The 23,386-nt window shown below is 40.9% G+C and overlaps 1 protein-coding gene across 1 annotated transcript in view; it reads left to right on the top strand.

The window, feature by feature from the left end:
• LOC146204046 (RING finger and SPRY domain-containing protein 1-like) overlaps positions 1-23,386 on the top strand; it is a 72,262-nt gene that overhangs the window by 14,215 nt on the left and 34,661 nt on the right. The window contains exons 4-9 of the mRNA XM_084589068.1: positions 2,095-2,221; positions 7,151-7,209; positions 9,890-9,959; positions 13,358-13,498; positions 16,255-16,265; positions 19,410-19,514. Of these exons, the coding sequence (XP_084445194.1) occupies positions 2,095-2,221; positions 7,151-7,209; positions 9,890-9,959; positions 13,358-13,498; positions 16,255-16,265; positions 19,410-19,514 (513 nt within the window). The remainder of the gene's footprint in view (positions 1-2,094; positions 2,222-7,150; positions 7,210-9,889; positions 9,960-13,357; positions 13,499-16,254; positions 16,266-19,409; positions 19,515-23,386) is intronic.

The following is a 23,386-nucleotide window of genomic DNA, read 5'->3' as shown; positions in this document are numbered from 1 at the left end:
GTGGCCATTGTTGACCTCAGTCACGGCAAATATTAAAAAAAAAAAAAAAAAAGGTGAATTTTTAAACGTGCCTTTGCTGCAATAGACTGCTTCACAGTCAGTTTGGAGTTCTTATGCTGTGTGTGAGGTGATTTAATTGCGGATAAATTTTCAACTTTATCTTAGAGTAACCGGAAATTTGTTTATGCATCCTGACAGAATTTACCAAAGCACACAGAACTATGTCTGTTGTGTGTTTTAACCTGACGTATCCAAGATGTGAAAGACATCATGGAGGTACACCCTTTGTCAATAGTTTAGAGCCCAGGGAGTCTACTTCTGAGCCATACTATGTGGCTCGTAATGCATTCCCAGGTTTCCAAACTTGCTGAAGGCAAGAAGATTTTTTATCCTACCCTCTCCAATAGCTAGGACTTCCACGATTGTTAACGAACATATAATATATGGCTTAAAAGCAAACCCCATGGACTCTAAACTTTTGACAAGGGCTGTACATTCCGATGTTCGAGATGACAGTGTGGTGCAGTGCCAAGTTTTATACATCTGAATAATGCTGCTCTGAGTACAAGCATGGTGTTTTGCTATTTTACTCTTTTGTCCTCTTTTGTAGACTTAACGGAACGAATTTGGCATTGTGGTCGTCTACTACTTAAGATAAAACAGACTGACTGCACTGACCAGTACTAAAATGGGTGGAAGTGATGCGAGGGGAAGTGTACTGGCAGTGCCAGTGAAATGGCTGGAAAATATTTGTTCACCTTAGCTGATGTTGTTTCTTGATACTAACATGTTATTGAAGTGCATCACATTTCTACTGGTTGCCATGGGCATCTTCCTTGTACCAGGTTGTCAAAATTTCCAGGGCCATCCACTACGGCATCCCTCGTAGGCAATGTCACTTTGGGGCATTAAACCTTTTAAAGCAAACCAAACCACAAAATCTCATTTAAAGTCACACTCATGATGTACTTCCTCTTGAGATGCTAGCTGTGGGGAGTGTGTCTATAAAGTGAGGATTCTGGTAGCATCAAGAGAGGGTATAACTATAAATGCTCCAAGAGATTACTTCTACTTGATTAGGAACTGCACAAACCAGGCACTGGATGCCAACTTTCTCATTTTCGGCCAGTTTGCTTCTTTTTTATTTCCTCAGACCGCTGCGGTGGCCTATTTGATGTCCTGTTGGTTTAAGCATCCGTCTCTCATGCGAGAGGGCAGGGTTCGATCCCCAGTGCCATGGGTACCCACCAGTAGTTACAATGAGTGCAAGCTTCCTCCTGGCCTGGCACTCAGCTTCTCTGATGTGAAATGCTTGGAAAAATGTCTGACGCCACCCTGTGTAGACAAAAAATACCTTGTGCCATTAAAATTCAGCATCGTCGTCATGATTTTCATTTCCTCAAACACCTCTTGGAATACGATGTAAAAGGTGGTGTCATAAAAACTGAAAATAACTGTGTTGTGCATCTGTAATTCCAGAGATAACTGATTATGTTTCCAACTAATAATGATGGGCAGGTGACAAAAGTTTCTTGTCCATGTTGGAAAAAGAAGGCTTCGGATATCACGCTTCAGGTGCATTGGCAAAAAACTTGGAGTGGGTGTTTGTTGTGTTTGAATATGATGGTGACATCATAGTATTAGGCACTCTATTGAGAATTTGAAAAATGTGTGTTATAGGGAGAGTGGTTATTCATTGCATTTTTAGCTGATTGCTATGTTGCACATTTAGTAGATTTAAGCATGTAGGGCCTCTGCTTTCAGGAAACAAAGTTTTTAGTGTTTCTCTAAATGTCTATAGTATGACACAACTAAAAAAAAAAAACGATAGCAACAACAGTCCATGTCCTGCAGTATTCTATATTGCTCTGCTCTGGAATGGTCAAGGCAGAATGGCTTATAGAATTTATTAAATGGGGATTTGAACAAGTTCATGCAGTAGCTTATAGATATGGTGTGGCAAGGTTTTTCTCGTGACATTTATATTTCTGCTATGTCTTTCAGCGTTATACGCACGTCAGCTCAATATACAAGTTCTGCAGCCCAGTTTTACTTGTAAGCTGCTGTTTTTTGTTTTGTTTTTCCTGATTTTAGGAGTCTGTGGGGAAACTGTCACAGATGTTTCAACTGTCAAGAGAGCTGTCCATAAGTGGCAGGAACAACCCAACATGGCACCGGAACATTTGTGTCGTCCTTGGGTGCATTGCAGAGAAACTTGCAGGTGAGAGCCAATGTGTTATCAAAAACCATTTTTGTGGCGATAAGTTTTAATGCATTTGCTTGTGTTTGTTGTCGAATGAATCAAAGAGTTTGTGTAGAGTATAATGAGGGCAGACCGATTCATGATCATGTACAAATGAGCTGTTGTCAGAGAGTTGTTGGATTCACAAATATGGTTAGCTTAAGCTCTCACCTGGCAGAGAGAATTGCTGGGGAATGTGGTACTTTTAACATGTGACAAGCACCGAGTAGCTATGTGAGGAACTGCTCCACGTAATGGTGAGTTCACTGCATGCAGAAATTGGTTTATGAGATGTATTCAAAAAGTTCGCTTTATTAGCATCATCATTTGCAGACATACTTTTGTTTGATTTATTTGCTGGTGATTAAAGGGTGCCGTTTATTGAATCAAGTTTTTCTGATGTTTCACTAAGGCCTTTTCATAAACAGGCCTTGGGGCACCACCATATTGGACACTAGGCTATACTTATAGTGCAGGAAAATACTGAGGATTAATCTCCCCCCACGCTTGCCCTACAGTTCATGAAACAGGTTGCTTGAAGGGTCGTAAAAAGGTCTACATAAATATTCTTAAGAATTGAAACCATATCGCACGTGTGGAATGCTACCTATTTCGCAATGCATGCTTAGGGGCCCCATCACATTGGTTCCCATAGAAATGTTGCTGATCTTAAGAGAACTGTAAAGTGCGGTCCACTGTTAAGGGGAATATGAGGCCGCGTTGCTGCCGCGCTTTGCAAAGCACTCCCAAGAGAGCCAGTGACAAACAATCGTGCAAAGTGCATGCGCAGTAAGCACTGCTGACTGCTCTTCCCGACCATGCACTTGATGCCGTTCATTCTTGCCTGTGGTCAGTGGCAGCGCTTTGCAAAGTGTTTAGGCCACACGATCTCATGTTCCCTTTAACAATGGACCGTACTGTACATCACATGGATCTACCATAGTAGCTTAGTAACAGTGGTGTTCAGCTCTTGTGAGATAGAGAGAGAAACATTTTGGTGAGAAAGGAGAGAATTTAGTCGGCGTTTGAAATCTGCTGACTTCCTACTTTTCGCAGGAGAGTGGAAGGAGGGGAGAAAGAAAGGAAGAGATATTTTGGGAATGGATTAAAAAAAAAATAAACGGAAATAAAAAATTTGAGCCAACGAATATGGAAAGAAGTGCACAAAGGAGTATGCTAGAAAAAATACTTAGATGTGATGTGCAGTGTCCTACAAATAGGCTTACAGTGTCCACTATGTAGAGATTGCTCAATGCTGAGAAATGTGGAGGGTTAAACGATTTTCCAGGAGTCCAATATCTTCTAGATGGGAAAATAAAAAAAGCTCATTGCACATCTGTGTTTCCTTTGGCAAGCTAAGGGATCTCATACACAATCCACTTTTGGAGGCATTTGAGAGAGCGTCTCCATTAGACACTCATAATATGCACATTCGTCAGCATATGCTATATATATGCTACAGGATATATGCTACAAGCAGATCAATTAAGGGGAAATGAGGGTGCTCGTTATAATACATGAAGGAAAGAAGCCAACAGTTGGCGAGGCCAAGGAAAGCATTGGGGATGGTACTTCGTCTTTTTTTTAAATGTTTACTTGGATAATCACAGAAATTAGTAATGTAATCTGTCTAGGGGAAAGATAATTAAACACAAAAAAACGTGCCGATGGTGGGAACCGAACCCACGACCTCCGAATATCGCATCCGGTGCTCTTCCAACTGAGCTACATCGGCCGCTGTCCCCCCTGCTACTTGCTTGGGTATTTATGTTGTCTGTATACGAACCTTGAGAGTGTTCACCAGCGCCACCCTCAACCATAGCGGCGGACGTGGAACGCCCTTTGTTACCGCCAGCGTCACATAGAACGTGATCAAGAGCGAGGGCGAAAGCTGTGCTAGAACCCTCTTACGCTACCTATGGCTTCAAGACTGCCAGAACCGAGACCCCCGTAAGCTACAAGCAGATCAATTAAGGGGAAATGAGGGTGCTCGTTATAATACATGAAGGAAAGAAGCCAACAGTCGGTGAGGCCAAGGAAAGCATTGGGGATGGTACTTCGTCTTTTTCTACGTGACGCTGGCGGTAACAAAGGGCGTTCCACGCCCGCCGCTATGGTTGAGGGTGGCGCTGGTGAACACTCTCAAGGTTATTATACAGACAACATAAATACCCAAGCAAGTAGCAAGGGGGACAGCGGCCGATGTAGCTCAGTTGGAAGAGCACCGGACGCGATATTCGGAGGTCGTGGGTTCGGTTCCCACCATCGGCACATTGTTTTTTCTTCTACTTTGTGTTTAATTATCTTTCCCCTAAACAGATTACATTACTAATTTCTGTGATTATCCAAGTAAACATTTAAAAAAAAAAAAGACTAAGTTTGGTTTGGTTTGGTTTGTGGGGTTTAACGTCCCAAAGCAACTCAGGCTATTAGAGACGCCGTAGTGGAGGACTCCGGAAATTTGGACTACCTGGGGTTCTTTAACGTGCACTGACATCGCACAGCACACGGGAGCCTTGCTTTTCGCCTCCATTGAAAAGCGGCCGCCGAGGCCGGGATTCGATCCCGCTTCCTTGGGAACAGTAGTCAAGCGCCCTAACCACTGCGCCACCCCGGCGGGGTACCATCCCCAATGCTTTCCTTGGCCTCGCCGACTGTTGGCTTCTTTCCTTCAGGATATATGCTACAAACACGAGTGCTGCCAATATTGCGATGTGACAGCTGAGTTTGTATGGCATGGATTTTCTATGGGAGCTACCATGATATTGGCCGGGGAAATGCACATGGGAACGTAACACTGGGGCTTTTATGTAATAATAAAAAAAAAGAAAACGCCCCAGATCTAGGATATTCGTGTTGCGCTGCAAAGGAGTAACATGAATAAATATCTTTTTTTCTTTTTTTTTTAGTTAACATTTATAATCACTGATTGAATTGTGTTTAGATGTTTTTATTTTATGAAACTTCTTGGTGTGTGGTTACAGTATAACGTAAAACCTTCTCCTCCTTAATTTCGACTAGAATGTCAGCAACTTGAGTTATTTCTCTTACCCACTCTGCACGCTTCCGATCTCTTAACGTTACCCCTACCATTTTTCGTTCCATAGCCCTCTGCGTTGTCCTCAACTTAAAGGGGTCATGCCATGGTCGCCCAATATATACTGCAGTCTGGTAGATAATACTGAACATTATTATTTTATTTCTGAAATTTGAGTGCCCTAGACACATTCCTTATTCCAAATAAGTGACTGAAGTTGAGACCACGAAGCTCCTCCTACCGACAGTGATCGCCATGTTGAGACGATTGGTGACGTCGCAGACTGACTCCGTGTCGTCGCTGCTGTGCCGGCGGTGATAAGCTGCCGATACACTACTGTGTTCGCACTTGCTCAAAACCAGCAAGACTCCCAGTGAATGTGCTCAGCATGTTTTTGAAAACAGAACAGAAACTAGTGAAGTGCGATTTAGTTTTTGCCCACACATCCACCTTCAGCGTGACCACCGCCATCGTCCGGGGCAGCACTGCCACCGCAAACACCGCCGTACCGGCCGTGCCCTTCAAGCCTTCCGCAAGCCGTCTGCACCAGCGATACGGCAGATCCCTTGCCCCTGTGTCAGAAAAGCATGCTAAAATTTGTTGTCCTCATAATAATTTTAGGCCCTGGAAAAGGGAATTTAAAAAATTTAATGCTTTTTGAGCAATGTTCACCCATACGATGGGAGCTTTTGCTAACAGCCGCATAGCAGCTTCCACTGATGCGGTGCCAGTGTTCTTGTACACTAGCTCCGCTGCTAAGGCGTCATCAAAAATAATAGTTTCCTTCACTACAAAACAATGGGGTTGATAGGAAGTTTCGTGATCGAGTGGCCCTTTTAATAAAATGCCTCGTTGATCACTTACAAAGTGCTGTCCGCTGTGGCTTCGATGCTAAACAATGTAAACCTAGCAACGATCAGGGACAAACAGACGGCCAGAGCGCCATCATCAACCGCGCTCGTGGGCGGCACCATTGCTGTAAGCTTGCGGCATTCTGTGCTGTAAGCCTCATGAGCTTATCTCCTACTTTCATGATGCGGCTGAGGCCAGACATAGGCCTGACAACGAGCAGTGTAAACGATGCTGCTAAGACGGGACGTGGTATTGGGCGCCTCGATGTAGTGCGCCACACCTTATATAGTATACGCTGCTGTGCTGTCGGATGCTACTCAAAGATTATACAAAAGCACCGTCGAACAACAGACACTCTGTGCACATTTTATGTGTTGCTTTTGAGACATGTTTCAGTGTACAGTGTGTATGTTGCTCAATTGGGCCAGCTCATGCGGCTTTCATACTCGGGCGCCGACGTACTCCTGAATCCCGCCCATAGGCACCGCAGTTAGTGGCTGCTGTTTGGTCAGCCACATTGACTTCACGTGACTATTGTGCCTAGAATAGCGCAACCGCAGTTGACACTGCTCGTGCACAGAACATGCAGCAGACGATGCGGCATCGGTTTATGTCGTCATTGGCAACGCGGTTGCCAGATCAGCAAGTGGTTCACGAAGAAACTAAAATACTAATTTTAAATAATATCTGCAGTTCTGATGGAGCTGAAACTTTGAGGTTTAGTTGCTTGGCACATTGGGAATGAGATGCAATAAACAGCTTATATTCCAAAGTTGGTATCATGGCCCCTTTAAGTAAAACCCTTCACGTTACTATGCTCAGCAAATAGCTTTTTCTTTTCTTTTAATAGCAGTAGCAACAAGTAGTTACTGCATAATGACAAAATATCTTTGGAATGAAAGTTTGTTGGTAAGATTTACTTTTTACTTGAATTATTTTCCATCGTGCAGTGCACCACTTGCAGGTGTACTCTAATTTATTTTCTGACATTTTTCTTGCTTTCTTATCTCTTTAAACAGGACCAAGCAGTGTTGCACTACTGACTGAAGATACACTTGAATACCTCATTGCTAATTTGGTAAGCCTATCAAGCGATATGTTCGTTTTTTTATTGCAGAACATTTTTGCAGAGTATGTGTTAAAAGGGCCAAATAATGCATGCATGGAGGCTTCAGAGTAAAGATATGCCATATGGGCACGCACCTATCTTGGTACAGAATGCTAAACCAACCGATGGTTACAAAGACCACAGCCTAATCATAAATTCTATCTACTCTTCACACCGTGCTTACTGTATCGCTTTCCCCACCAGTTGGTCAGCAGGTACCATCTTCTGTTTTTCTAGTCACTGTTTAAAAAACCTCTGCAAATACAGTAGATTCCTGTTTAGATGACCTAAGTTAAAATGCATTTTCGATGATTAACAGGAGGAAACCATTAGGGGCACTTCTGGTAAGACAAACATATTTCCTAGGTCCATCAATTCGCCATAAGAAGAGTCTACTTCAACTTGTTTTCCTTGCTTAACTGCACAATGGACGAGAATTTTTTTTTTGTCTGCGTCTTAGTCTGTGGCAGCTGCTCTGGGCACAGTATGAGTGTTGCTCGCAGCACAGCTGACCATTGCTCAAAAAGGATGCAGTACCAAGTTTTGCAGTTTCTGTTTATAACACCAGGGGAAAATTTCATCGGGCATTTTCAACTATCCTTTTTCATATATGCAGGCATCTTTAAAGGGCAACTCCGGTGGTTTTTCATCATTCTGTGTTTTTAGCTTAATTACATTCCTTGGCATGGTCCCGACTCCAACACAAAAATCAGTTTTTCAAAATTGCTATTAGAAGTATTTTTAAAAAAGAAAAACAGCAACTCGAAACCGAAACTGCTTTCACGGTCAGAAACGACGTCCCAGTTGACGAAATGGTGACGTCACACTCAGTATTAGAGAAACGCTCGTACGTGCGTTGGATGGTGAAAATAAAGTATGGAAATCATGACGTTCTGCATAAAATGTCTGAGGTAGTTCAATATAAGCCACACAATTTCATTATCATGCGGGAAGTGGACAGTAACGCCAGTATACTGTTTATGACATCAGAAACTCAGCGTTGCCCGCAGAAATACTCTCAACTTAAGCCATAAAAATGGCATATTTTAAAGCCGTGTTGCGCGTGAATGGATTATCGTACCGCGCCCAAATTTTGTAGAATGCGTCAAGACGAAGAGGAGAACCTATGGTAAAATTTTTACTAGAATATTCGAATGTCAAAAAACCTCCGGAGTTGCTCTTTAACCCATATTCTATTTCATATGAATCTAGACCTTCAGAAATACCGATGCTTATGACCAATAGTGATTGCATGCCACAAAAAGCAAAAAAAAAAAAAAAAAGAGCACAACAACTACAAGGACATTTGTTTACTATTAACCATTTCACTTCCTATTTTGGTGAACATTCTCAACACACTTGTATCAGGGGTGGCATTATCTTATGTGTGGGCATGTTCAGATGAAGGCAGCTATAGGAGTTTCACAGTTTTCTGTTTTGTAATTAAATTTTTGTATGTTATAAGGAAATCTGATCATACAAGGGAATGAACTTGAGATTTACAAAATTGTGGCAGGCTTGTGGGGAAAAAATATCTCTCAAGAAAGCACCGCTCCTGTGCTTGTACAAAGTTGTAATGTGCAGCCTTGCCGAACAAAATGGGGGAAAAAAAAGTAATAAATGTTTTCCAGAAAAATGAATCGCAAATATTGATTTAAAAGCTAAGCGTTCCGTAAAAAAAAAGTTCTTTTCAACGTGATTATGAAATGAGATGTGGTAAGACTTCAACACATACTTATTGTCTTTATTCTCCAGTCCTCTCTGTTGCCTTGAATCAAAATTTGTGGTTCAGAGTAGGTTTTTCAGGAGTGCCTTGCAACCTTTTTGCATTCAATTCTTTTTTTCTTCTTTTTAAGTTTGTTTGCATTCGCAAAAATAAGTCTGGAGATTTTCTAGCAGATACTTCCTGGGTGACAATTTCTGAACATACTTCCCTAGTGTTTCTTTCATTAGCTTTATTACATAATACGTCAGAATGTAAAGAAGTTTGCTAATTTGTGTAGTTTCTCCTGGCCAGGCTTACTGCTTTCAGTGTGAAGCTTGTTGAGTGAAAGAACGAAAAAAAAAAAAAAGAAGTAACCTGTAAAATTTCTATCTCTTGCCACTTGAAAGGAAGTTGCAGTTTTTCTTGGTGGAATTATTTGTTGCTTAATAGTTGTTTCACATTTGCCTTTGGAGAAGACAGGAGAGTTTCTTCTGTTCCTTTCACTTTACTTTCACTTGTTGCATGTTATACATTTGCTGAAATATATGCTCAAAGAAAATTGCTTGAATCAAAGGTTAGGTAGTTAGAAAAGCTAAGTAGAGCTGGTATATCATAGAAACAATAAAGTTGATTTTATGTGACAATATCGGAAGAATACAAAAGTTTTGGGCAACTCAAGTTCTTCTGTGGAAAACTACTACTTCATTTTTTTTTTTTCATATTAACTGTAGATGTTAGCCGCGGCCGAGTAAGTGTTGAGTTGCATGAATTTTAATGTGCCGCCTCCAGTGTTTGTTTTGAACGTAATACTGCTAGTCTGCAAGAATTATTTGGTACTGGCTCATTATATCACGTGTAATGGAAGTGTACAGTGCTTGTTTAATGCAAGTTCGGTTTTAAATGTAAAATTTTTGCATTGTAATATTTTTGTTTATCTTTGCGCAGGATCCTGTCACGTGCAACACCCTTGTGATCTTGTTCTCACTTATTGCCTTGGAAAAATTTGCTCAAACAAGTAAATATATCTACAATTGTTTCAAAATTTGTGCAATATTGTGGCATTAAAGTATTGATGAACACAGTTCTCATAAAATGTATCTGTGTGCTGTAGTTAGCTTGAGCGCATTTTGCAAGATACAGGCGTGAGTAGAAGTGGAGAGATCACATAAACTGGCAGGAACTGCATGCTAGCGGTGTGCGACAGCGCTGCACCTGTTGTCAGGATGTGCCAAAGGTGCTGTGCCTGATATGCTTGTCCATGCACTTTCTTCGGGCATTGCTTTTTTGGCAGAAAAACTTCAATTGCCACCATTCTCCTGTTCTCTCCACTTTTTTCCCACGCTTGCGCATTCCTAGTTCTGAAGTCTTATATATATATATATATATTTCCATAACTGAAGTAGATGGCATGTTGAAATTGTCTTGAAAGCTGCAGCCCTTCATTATGTGCACGCTGAGGACAAAAAGAACTTGACCTGTATTTGTATTACCACATTCTAATCACAAAATGTCTACTCATTCGTGAATAGGAGCTGTTATGATATATATATATATATATATATATATATATATATATATAGATATGGATATCAACCAGGTGTTAGAAAAATGCTCGGAATATAACCAGCCCTTATACATAGCATTCATTGATTACGAAAAAGCAATTGACTCAGTAGAAACCTCGGCGGTGATGCAGGCATTGCGAAATCAGGGTGTAGATGAGCCGTATGTGTTGGAAGATATATATAGTGGCTGCACAGCAACCATAGTTCTGCATAAAGAAAATAACGAAATTCCCATAAAGAAAGGCGTTAGGCAAGGAGACACGATCTCCCCAGTACTATTCACAGCTTGCTTAGAGGAAGTATTCAGAGACTTGGAATGAGAGCAGTTAGGGATAAGGGTAAATGAAGAATACCTCAATAATCTGTGATTTGCTGATGACATTGCCTTGCTAAGTAACTCAGGAGATGAACTGCAAAGAATGATTGGTGACCTAGACAGGAAAAGTAGAAAGATAGGCTTGAAAATCAATATGCAGAAGACTAAGGCAATGTTCAACAGCCTCGGAAAGGAACAGCAGTTTACGTTAGGTAGCGAAGCGCTGGAAGTAGTAGGCGAATATGTCTGCTTAGGACGGGTAGTAACCGCAGATCCGTACCATGAAAAGGAAATAACAAGAAGAATAAGATTGGAATTGGGATGGAGCGCATTTGGCAAGCACTCACAGATTATGACTAGCAGCTTACCGGTATTATTAAGAGGAAAGTATACAACAGTTGCATCTTATCTGTACTCACCTATGGGGCTGAAACGTGGAGGCTAACCTAGAGAGTTCTACTTAAGTTGAGGACAACCCAGAGGGCTATGGAACGAAAAATTGTAGGGGTAACATTAAGGGATAGGAAGCGTGCAGAGTGGGTCAGAGAAATAACTCAAGTTACCGACATTCTAGTGGAAATTAAGAAGAAATGGGCATGGGCAGGACATGTGGTGCGAAGAGAGGATAACCGATGGTCGCTTAGGGTAACAAACTGGATTCCAAGAAAAGGAAAGCGTAGCAGGGGGCGGCAGAAAGTTAGGTGGGCGGATGAGGTTAAGAAGTTCGCAGGGGCAAGGGGATGCAGCTAGCTCAGAACCGGGTTAATTGGAGAAATATGGGAGAGGCTTTCGCCCTGCAGTGGGTATAGTCAGGCTGATGGTGATGATGATCTAGATGCAGAGGAGGTCGCAAAAAAGGCCAGAGAAGCTACTCCGACGACCTCCGGCGCTGCATGGTTATACACAAAAACAATACACACACAAGAGAATTAAACCAAGACGTTAACACAGATGATGCGCTCGCTACCAACTACACGGGTGTCGTGTACAAGATCCCCCTGACATGTGGGAAGGCGTATGTAGGGCAAACAGGCCGATGCATCAATGAAAGGCTAAGGGAACACAGAAATTCGTGTGCCACATTGTCTGCTCCAGGAAACCTGGCGACCCATTGTTCCCGTTGTAAAATGGATGACGATCAACAGGACTTGAGGGGCACCCATAGTGTACCAAGGTTCACCAGAACCAAGGTGCTGGCAGGCGCAAAAGACAGTTTTAAAAGAGGGATTATTGAAGCATTCAAGATGATTTTGGGGGAAGAAGGTGAATGCGTGAGTGTTCTGTCGGTGGCGCTCAACAGCAAGGAGGTGATACTTCTCCGTTTGGACAATGTGACAAGAAGTTAGACCTAAATTGTCATTATTTTCGTTTTATTTTCATTTAATTTTTTCATTCTGAATTTCTTCGCATTTTTTCTGAATCTTTTGTTTACTTCTTCATATTGTAACCCCACGTTTTTTGTGAAGCTTTCTTCTTTTTCGTACCACAAAAACAGGCAGTTGGTAGCGAGCGCATCATCTGTGTTAACGTCTTGGTTTAATTCTCTTGTGTGTGTATTGTTTTTGTGTATAACCATGCAGCGCCGGAGGTCGTCTGAGTCGTCCAACTAGCCTGCTCTCAAGTACTACAGAGAAGCGAATTGACTGGCAAAGAAGTAAAAAAAGATTGTCTGGCACTGATGACGTGGCTTGTGATATACAGTTGTTTCAGTGCTTTTTCTTTCTGGCAAAAGAAATGAAGTCAACATTTTTTTGGTTGTTGGTCCTAAATATCCACAAGGGAGGTATTTTGTTTTTGTTACATTTGGCCCTTTGTTACACAAGTGTGAAAAGATAGAAGACTCATGTTTTATTCTTTTTCCCCTGCTTTACCTACACAGTGAATTGCAGATATACTTAACCGTAGAATAGTGCACGCCCACACAATATACCGTAGTCTTATCATACCCTAGGTTCTCTATTACTTAATTAATATTTAACCTTTAGTATACTAACTCATGCTCAGTATGCAGCTAGATATGCTTTTCATTCCAAGAAGGGTGAGCTTTTTCAGTTGGAACTGAATTTGGCGTACTTCTGTTATGCTTTTTGTTGTTTAAACAGGTGAATCCCAACTCCTAGTTGTCAGTGATTCAAAATATACAGGTTTTCTATATCCGGGCTCTGAGAAAATGAACTTCAATTATGCTTCAAAGTGTGTGCATAGAAATATAGCACCAACCCTGTGTCCTTAATTGATTTAATATTGAATAATATAGCACTGCCTTTTATTCTACATTGTTTCAAAATCTGCTTATTTTCACGTGTCTGGGAATTACACAAAGGAGGACAATCAAGTGTGCTCAGCAGGCTTTAATAATTTCATCAGCTGCCATCATCTGGGGCACTAAAAAGATTTGTGTACAATCCAGCTTTTAGCATTAGGCAGCTTTCGTACAAATGAGTAAAGATTCAAATTTATCTGGAAGGTCCTTTTGTAAATGTTTCCAGTTGAGAAAATGAGAACTGCAGCTGTGCGTGCAATGAAATGCAGGCGAGAACAAAGTGACGCTGGAAAAGCGCCTGGCTAGCTTACGGGAGAACCCGCTAGCCAAAATGGAGCCCTGGGTCAACAGTGAGGATTTTGTGGAGCGCCAGGTTGGCTTTTGTGCCCAGTGGTGCCTGGACAACCTCTGTGAGTATTGCACAGTACAAATCTAAGCAAGAGTCATGTTTGTCTGGGGAAAAAAATTTGCACATCTGACAAGACTGTAATGAAACAGCGGTTCGTAATAGTCATACGCGCATTTTAACCAGAAACCACAAAACTTGATAGTACTAGAAATAGGGTCTGAGGTTTTGTGCGAACCAATTATTAGCCTTGTCGAGCTCGTGTAGCACTTTGGATGAGTAGCCGTGTTGACATGAAAGCAACAGTAGCTCATCACATTACATTTTGTGGCGCATCATCTTTAGCTCGATGGTAGCGGCATGTGGTGTAGCATATTGAAAACAATTGTGGCGCTTTTGTCGGGACGGGCGTTTTTTTCTTTTTTTTTTTTTTCATGCTTTCTGGCTGGCTGTTGTCTGCTGTGTGGGAGAGAATAGCGAGGAGAAGTACAGAGGGGAGTAACAGCAAGAAAAGGGGAAGCGCAGTCAAGTGACGGTTTCTTCGTGCGTTGCTCGGCGAGAGCACCCCACTTATGCATGACCGGGTTTACATAACGCGGAGAAAGTCGACTTACTCCTCTCAATCCAACCCTGCCTGGCGCAATAATGTGAGGCACTTTCCTAATGCATTACTCCTGTTTACATAAATGCAATGCGCTAGAAACAGGATACAATGCGATGCACTAGTCGTCGCGTTCATGCAAACACTGCTAGTACGTTGTTCTTTAGTGTTGTGCTGGTCTGACTGAGACACGTACTAGCATGAAAAAAGGAAATGCGAGCAGTGTGGCGTCTATCTGCTCCACTGTTTAAATTTCTTGTCATCATGCTGTCATCATGTTTGTATGGGGGTTGTGACAAAGAGTTGTCCATTATTGTGACACGAATAACTAAAATATTTTTGGTACCACCCAGTTACAAGCATGGCAGCAAGAAATTCAAAGAGAAAACACGGGTGCCGATTTGTTTGCGTTTCTTTTTACCGGCCCATACGTGTTTCCCTCTTGCCAAAAATTAGGTCTGCAAAATCTCATCGCTTTCGCGGAGAATACCACATCAAGCACCTCACTAAAGAAGACAAATTCCAGCATGGGAATATGCGCTATGCTCATGCAAGCTATCTCCCTAAATGGGGCCATGCGGCAGTCAATAGCCACATATGTCCTCACTCTGGATGAAAGAGCACCCTCTGCTACTGTGGCTGAAACATTAGACATCATTAAGTCCATCATCACCTTTCCCACACACCATCGTAATCAAGCACTCATTCAGACATTTAGTCAAAGTGCTTGTCGCTAGTTTTAAGATAGTGATGAACTTCGTCTGCACATGCAGTCACACTTGTCTAGCGACATTTAACAGCTCAACCTGGTATGCACATAAAAATTCCATCGATACCATACCCGCTTTGATGCTCTAGCCATGTTTTAGTACGTCATAGAGAGTAGGAACAGCAGTAAAATCTGTCGTCGTTACTTTGTTGTGTGAGCCAGCTCTGCATGTGAAAAATGTGATATAAATTTTGAATATTAATTGTCATGTGTTTGGGCATGCCCACTATGCATGATATGTATTTGATAGGTAACTTCCCACACTGGGGTCAGGAAGGACGTGTGGGCAGTATGTGTGATCTCTTGTTACGCGTGAATATGTGGGACCGTCCACTACCTGGCCTGAACCTTACAATTCATGCGGGTTGCAAGCAGCTGCACTGCAAAAGAACCAACTAAACGGCTTCAACATTCCTTATTGCCTCCTCTTATTTGGCATATCCGTGGCATATTTGGGGGGAATGGTAGAATGGTAGAAATAGGCATGAACACTCTTTTTAACACTAAACATGTATTTTTAGTTTGTTTGTTTTTTACGTAGCTTGCCCTGTTGACTATAATTTCTATTTTACGTGTGCCAAAAGAAGCATGCTTTTACGTTATAGTGTTATGTGCTAAAATATTAAAATGAGCATAGTCGAAATATCTTACACTTGACACCATCATGTGGCAAAAGACATCGAGTCCAAGGATTCAAATGGCACAGCTGTAGAACTTTTTCAGGAGCTTTGTGCTGGAGGAAAAATTGCCCTTAATTTTTTTTTTTTTTTTTTTAGTTTCAGAGTTTATGAGAAACCTGCATAGCTCTCCTACGTAGTTTAAATGTGTGCATGGATAGAAGCTAGGGAGTAAATAAATTTACTGCCTTAACTCATATCCACTTTGTCTTGAGGGGTTCCTCTAGATGCACTGAACTAGCAGAGTATACATGCAGTTAACAGCAAATCTTTCGATAGTTCTCTACTGAGCAGTGTGTTATGTTGAATGGGAAATAAAGCTGATTGGCTGCTTTTAGCCAGTTCCATGTTGCATTAAGAGTATAAATTCAACAGAATTATTCCTTTTGGTGGATATATGCTTTCAAGTATACCCACTCAGTGAGCTTAGATCTAGCATCGTTGCAAATTTAGAAATAATGTTGCTAAAGATTGCCTGAGCCAAAGAAGGGTGCTGTGTGGATGTGTGTTGGTTGTTGTTATTGTTGTTTAGAGTTGCAGGAACCCTGTGTGCTCACACATCATGCTCAAAATATACTTGGTCGTTTTCATCCCGTGAACACAATACAGTGCACCATTCTGTTCCTCTGGTATTAAATAGCATGTGGAGGGCACAGTGCTTTACAGGGCATATTTAGAATATGTCCCAGTGTATTGGTTTTGCATCTGATTCTGTGAATTGCTTCTAATAATTCACTCATTCTTTCTTCACATGTGATTGATCATGCTGAAAGTCATCCTGGAGGTGAGCCGTCTCTTTCATACGCACTTAAAAATGTGATACACTGTGTGCTCATGTCTTTTTCTCTATTTTTGCCCTAGCATGATTAATTGCTCCAATTAGTCAAGTTATATTTCATATTATGTTTTCTTTTAGCTTGCTAATAGGTTTTGAGGTAATATTTCCAAGTTTTTTTCTTGGTGGGGGAGTGGGGCATAATAGTAGCCGCACTTATCAGGTAGTACTCATTTAAAGCTTAATTTGTGGCGTTTGCATCCTTTCTGAATAAAAACTAAGGAAAATTTTTTACATACTTTCTTCATGCTGTGGGGGATCAATGACTGAAAGTTTTGTTGTCTGCATTTGAAATAGCCTGAGCTTCAATTTGTGACCTGATGAGCCTGTCAATCTTACTCTGATGCCATCCCGTCTTTTGTCATTGGTGTCATTAATTTTACATAAGCCATGAATTCCACTAGAGCAACCGAGTTCTTTTTCTTTTCAATATTTATTTTAGCTCCATGATTGCGGTTTTAATTTTCAGATGGGTGCAGGTTATGAGTATAACTCTTTCGTTACCAGGGGTTTTCATAGGCTTCGACAAACTTTTTTGCTGTAATATATATGCCAGTGACATTCGAAAAACATTAATTTTAACGCAGATACACAGTTTGAATATTGAAAAGAACCTTGAGAAACACAAACTCAGGAAGAAAAAATTTTAAATTTACTAGTAATGACCGTTGAGAAAAATTAGTAAATAAATTCTATATGCGAAATAAGACATGCAAAATGTTTTAATATTTTCTAGAAACTTGCCAGAAAAATCTTAAATTATGACACAAATGTGTCTTGAGGTAGAAATTGTTTCCTCATACTGCCTGACAAAGGCTAATTTCAGCCTTCAATTTGAAATAAGTTTTACTATCTGAAAAAATAATAAAGATACAATTTTTTTACTTAAGTAAAGTTTCAAGTTCTTAACAAAACTTGAAATTGGGCTAGATGGTGCATTGCTTGACTAAAGATAAAGCGCACAGGAAACACACACAAGAGAAGCTGACACAGGACACGTGTGTCCTGTGTCTGCTTCTCTTGTGTGTGTTTTCTGTGCGCTTTATCTTTAGTCATTCAAGTTCTTATTTCTTAGTTTCAACTAAGCTCACTTTTGAGAATGTTGAAACAAATTACAGAAACTAAAAGCATAGCTGTCTTAACATTTGCGACAAACTCTTGATATGAAAATTAGTAACAAAATGTGATGAAACAAAATAAAATATGAAGTCATTATCATTTACCAAAAACCTATTCACAAAGAATTCAGTGGCTGTATTGCCGCCGTCGGCACGTCACAAGTAGGCGCATGTGCTTCGACAATGTGCAGGCATGAAAGCAAACCTGCCCCTGCGGGTTCGCTGAGAATATAAAAAAAAAAATCCTCCTAGTATGAGCCACTGCATAGTGTGTATACTTCACTTCACAGTTCATGAGGTGAAGCATCCTCAAATAGCGGCAGGGCTAATAGTGTCCGAAAAATCATGCAATCAGTCACAAGGCATCCGAAATTTCAGGTGCTCACATACAGTCACAATGCATCCGAAATTTCAGGTGCTCACATACCTAAGTTCTGTTGAGCATATCGCGGTGCCGCAAAAAATAGACTAATCGAACATGTCAGAAAAATCTGGAATCAAAATTTTCGGTTGATGACTGCAAATGATACTTGTTGATGTTCAGGCATATGGCATTTAGAACTACTGTGGTGAAAAACAGTTTGAAAAAGTGTGTGGCCAAAGCAAAATCCTTCTTTGCTATTGTGGAAGGATGTCTCCCTATCTTTTCCTGAGGCCCACTACAGGTAAAAAAATATAAGTCGTGACATATTTGCTTCGAGTTAGCGAGCTCCAGTGAAAAACAAACAAATGAAAGACAGAAACTGAAATCTACGTGCACGCAGCCGCCAACATTCCAGGCTGTTGTTGCTGAGTTTCATTATTGGAAACAAAATTTGAGATGCAACGTCATCTCCTGAGCTGCTGCTGCTGCTGCTGATAGCATCTAACGATTCTGCTCCAGAGGCAACAAATTCACCTGAAACAGCTTTTTTTGCCAGTGAGCCCTGTTGCTGAGGTTGATAGAATGTTGGGAGCATTCCATGCTGCAACCTGATCTTCAAAGGCATTTGAAAAATAACTGCCATGTGGAATAAAATACAAACCGTGCCGAAAACAAAAATATAGCGTCTGAAGTACAAACTAGATGGTGCAGCAAGTCTGTTACGGCGCTGGTGGCGTGAGACATTGTGTTTTTCAATCACTCTTGATCAAATTACAGTGATGTGGTAAGGAAAAAGATAAATATATAGCATCTCTTTTTTTTTTTTTTTATTCTGTAGTGCTGTAGTGCTCATACAAAAAAAAAAATATGAGATATTGGTACGTTGCATATACAGTAAAATCATGATGCAGTTATGGCTGATGCGAACTTTGCAGTATATCGATGGGCAGAATTTTAGATGTTGCAAACATCTTCCCGTGCCACTATAGATGATACTGTCGTCTCAGCTGTGGCTTCATTTGTCAGCACGAAGCACTGCTCTCACATTGCATATGTCACATCTGTCAGTCGTGCAGTTTGCACTGCAAGCAGTAGGTGGTGGAATTCAACCTATACAGTTGCGCACAATAGTTTGCGGGACACAGGTTTACGAAATAAAATTTTCTTCTGCACAGTTGGGCAAGCAGATCAGTGCAGTGCCTGGAAGCATTTTCGAGCATGAGTGCTCCATTCACTGGCGTGAATACCAGCTGTTTAGTTAGGCAACACAGAAATAAATTTTCCCTAGAAATTTGTATTCTGTAAACTTTTGTCCTTGACTTAACATCATTGATGCTGATCAGCAGGGTGCAGTTTATGCATTGAGTCATCATGATCACCAGTCATGCAGTATGTATTATGAACAATGAGTGGTTGTGTGCAGGCCTAAATAAATCCAGTCAGCTGTGAGTGAGTCTGCGTGAATGCATTCCCCATGCTTCTGCATGCAGATTTGCTCGTTTTTGGATGATACGAATATTTTTCATAACTCTTTGAGATGTGTATTGTAGCAATTGTAATACAATCCATTTTAATGCAGGCTGTAATGTGTGGCCTTTATTTTATTTACAGGGGCGTCGTTACACATATGAAGTCACCGATCGAACCAACATTAACGCCATGCTCAATAGCAACGATGTCAGCGAGTATCTTAAAATCTCTTCAAATGGTCTCGTGGTGAGGGAATGCCACTGTTACCCTTTCTTTGTCTTCGATATAAGACTGTTTGATTATTTATGGGAGAACATGATCGAATTCAGGCTTTTAACATATCGGAATTCTCTCTTGTGTTTATTTTATGATATAATAATTCCTTGCTATTGTTTTGTATGAAATTTTCAAATGCACACAATTGAGTTGAAACGACAGTCTTTGTTCATTTGTGTTTAGACCCTGTTATAGTCACAGAAATGTAGTATAAGATTAATATTCCTTATTAGAACTGAGAGCGTGGTCACATTTCATCCTGTAGCCTCTGTGTGCTTATTGAAAAATGTAGAGAACTGATTTGGGAGATAGCCATAAAACAATGTAAATCGTTGCTATAAAACAATTTTTCAGCAGTATAGTGGCGGTAGTATTAGTAGAAATAGTATAGTAGGGATCTTGTAGCACATAATTGCAGTTGGGGCTATTTTTACTGTGACAGCTGTTACTGGAACTGCACAGGATTTCACAGTGATAACCGACAAAGTGATGTAGCAACCTCCTTGAATCTCGCATCATACTGTCAGACCTAATGCATTGCACCTTCGCTCACTGTTCACTCTTCCATGCGTCCCAGTGATCTGATCTTCTTGGTGTATCACATTTAGGACACAAGGCATTTTTAAACACTCAGATAGGTGTCGGCACAAAGGACACCTGGTTTTTAATGCAGGTTATGGCAGCAACAATGCATGTCACATAATCAGTTGACACCGTTGGCTGCCAGGGAGGTCTTAACGGGGCAAAAGCCGCTTTCTTTTTTTTCTTTGAATTTATTGACTGTTTAGTTCTGGCCCGTTTGGGGCACTGGGATGGCGGATTCACATGTACACCCCACTACAACTTCGATGAAAGGGAGTCATGGCATTATTACATCAAAAGTGTTGGGGAAGCCTTTGTGGCTTACACCATTCATAAGAGAGTGAAGAGCTTAAGTGTATCAGCATGACACAATTCGTTCTCATCTGGAAAGAGTTGTTTTATCATGGCCCTTAAGCTCTAGAAAGTGCAGTAAGTGTCTTTACTGTCACTCTCACTTCTAAATGCCTACTGCGGTGTACCAGTACAAGATCACTAAGCGTATGTGTGAAGTAGAAGCCAGTGTACATATTTTCGTCAGTGGCCTTGGTTGACAAGACCTTTGGAGAGTTTCAAGGTGCTATATATAGTGGCTGCAAATAATCCTATTGAGTTTGCAGTCGGTGCTCATGTCGTCAGTTCCTTTGCCCTCAACTGTTGGGCTGCTTTTTCCTTGCCAGTGAACCAGTTGGCCCAGATTGCAACTCTTGCAACATTTGGCAACGATGTAGAGCCCATGTAAGGTAGTGGAGTGATACACTCAAAATGCACAAGAGCACTCTTTCCAAAGGTTCTTTGCCTCACCTTGCCTATGGGTTCCACAGTTTGTTAAATTTCTCCTTTGAGTAGCTACTACTCGATAGCCAGCTAGCTGTGGCATGCATATCAAAGATAGTGGCCATTTTTAGTTGAAACCAAATTTCAATTATTGAACTTTGCCTACTATTACATCGGCTCTTTTGGGTTTAGATTGAGAAGTCCCACCCGCAAGTTAGAGCAGGATCAATAGTAAGCTTGAAGAAAATAACTGTAGTCATGCCATTCTTACACCGGTTAGTTTATGCGAGCAGTCTTACAAAACTCATTGATGTCAAAAAAAATATTGGCTACACTTACGCTGTGCTGCTTAATTCACAAAATTCAATGACAGCTAGCGTAAACACCAAAATTTTTTGTCTTCTGTCGCTGCTTCCTTAATCCCTTCTTTCACGGCACAGCTCAGGTGTCCTCCTGCATGAGACAGCAATGCATCTTTCCTTCCTTGCGCCCACTTGGAATGAATGGATGGATGGAATATAGGAGCGTCCCCTTTGAAACGGGGTTGTAGTATTTGCTATCATGCTCGTGTTTTTTATTATATCTTATTTATTGTTTCAGATCTGTTAACCATATATACTATCATTCTATTCATTGAATTGTTTTTCTACATTAGTAACATTATGTTACTTTTCTAGCTCAGGTGTCGTCCTGCATGAGACAGCAATGCACTTTTCCTTCCTTACAACTACTACTAACTACTTATAACAGGAGTGTGCGTAGGCCCACAATGCATGTCTATGGTGTTCACCTCACTGCATATTTGTTGGATTCTGGCCTCCCGCAAGCATGTAGCATTAGAGAAGTGTTTGAAAGCATCTAACTGCTGCACTTTCCACCTGATGATGTTAGGCTGCGCAAAGTTGCATTCATAATGTGGTCACGTGATAGTGGGCTGAAGCCACACTATGCATGTATCAGTAACAGCACTTGCTGTAAAATATGCCTGTTGTTTGTAATCTGGTGCCTTGTCGAACAGTGATTTACTCATTTGCACCTTATTGGGAGTGGATTATTATCAGGCGCAAAGGTGGCATACGCAGTAATTTGCGATTATCGGGAGAAAAGCATACTTCCTTCAGACAAACTATTTTAGTTGAAATTCTGCTCTGAGCAGGAACCTTTGGGGACCATTGTTTAGCTTCCCACAGACACAGTTCTATAAAACATGCAGATAATGGGCCGCTCAACTTGTTCAAGTGAGCGATGTTGAATGTGAACGCTTGCAGTGCCACTAGGCCTAAATAACAACTGCTTTTTGCATGTAGAAATCCTTGCACGGAACATGCACCTAACTTCTGCTCTATGAACCTTGCTGTTCATACTACTTCATGCGAACGATGATAGATAAGCATGCTGCCTTTACTAGATGTAAATGAAAAAATGACAGGCAACAGTGTGCTTTTTTTAATTCACTTGTGCTTTCCAGCTGTTATGGTTTTTCTTCGTGCTCCCGTGGAAAACCTAACAGAAGGATTGTGCTGTGTTTTCTTTCCTTTTTATTTATTTATTTATTTATTTATTTATTTATTTATTTATTTATTTATATTTTATTTTTTTGAACCTGAGAACTCTATGCCATTTCAGCAAGAATGGGGCAGTCATCATTTCAATGAAAGCTAAAATTTCACTGCAGTTGAATGGTTGAATGGGTGCAATGTGTTGGGTCTCTGGGCTTTTTCTTTGGGATTTATTAATACTATATAGCGAGCTCCATATTTTTGTTTGTGTTATTCCTAGTTCACTAAATGTGCCTCTATGCCGAGGCATCACTGTTCAAGTTAAATTTCTGGTGAGCTGTATGAGTTGAAGCGGTCCCATTTTTCTTCACTGGTGCGTTTACTTGAAAGCATGACAATAACTGCAAAATTGTATGTAACTGTGACTCAACTGTGTTGTCACTAGAAGGGACACTGAGGACATATTGTGAAGTTGGCCGTTACCGATAGACAACAATGTTCTAGTGGCTAAGAGACTATTTGCACTGAAAACGGAGCTTTTCTAAGCTAGAAAAGGCCAAAAAATGAAGTGCAGATATCGCCACCATTGGTCTCTTTTGCAAGCAAGCTGCAGCGACACGAAGACAGTTTTTTTCGCAGATCCTCGAGCCCATGCTGCGGTCCCACTTACTTTGTTGGTAATCATGGATACTCCTTGTCTTGTGTCACTAATTGGCATCAAGTGGCAGGAGAAAAAAATAATTCATATTAATGTCTCATTTTTTTTTTTTTCATCAATGAAGGAGTCTTTTGCTGCTAATCAAACATCATTGCAGCCTGAAAAAGCCAAAGCATTGTTTTTTTTTTTTTTTTTTGTTTGTTTGTTTTCTTTACCAAAAGTGGGAATTAGATGGAGTTGTCCTCAGTGCTTCTCTAATTGTCACTCGGGGCCTGCCATTTAAATGCATGGGTTTCACGTGTCGTTTGGTGAGTCTCGTGTACTTTCAT

The sequence above is a fragment of the Amblyomma maculatum genome, chromosome 1, assembly GCF_055883805.1.
Source record: "Amblyomma maculatum isolate TAMU_Amacu chromosome 1, ASM5588380v1, whole genome shotgun sequence".
Lineage (NCBI taxonomy): Eukaryota > Metazoa > Arthropoda > Arachnida > Ixodida > Ixodidae > Amblyomma > Amblyomma maculatum.
Note: the sequence above shows the minus strand (reverse complement) of the source record. Positions and strands in the feature narration are given on the sequence as shown.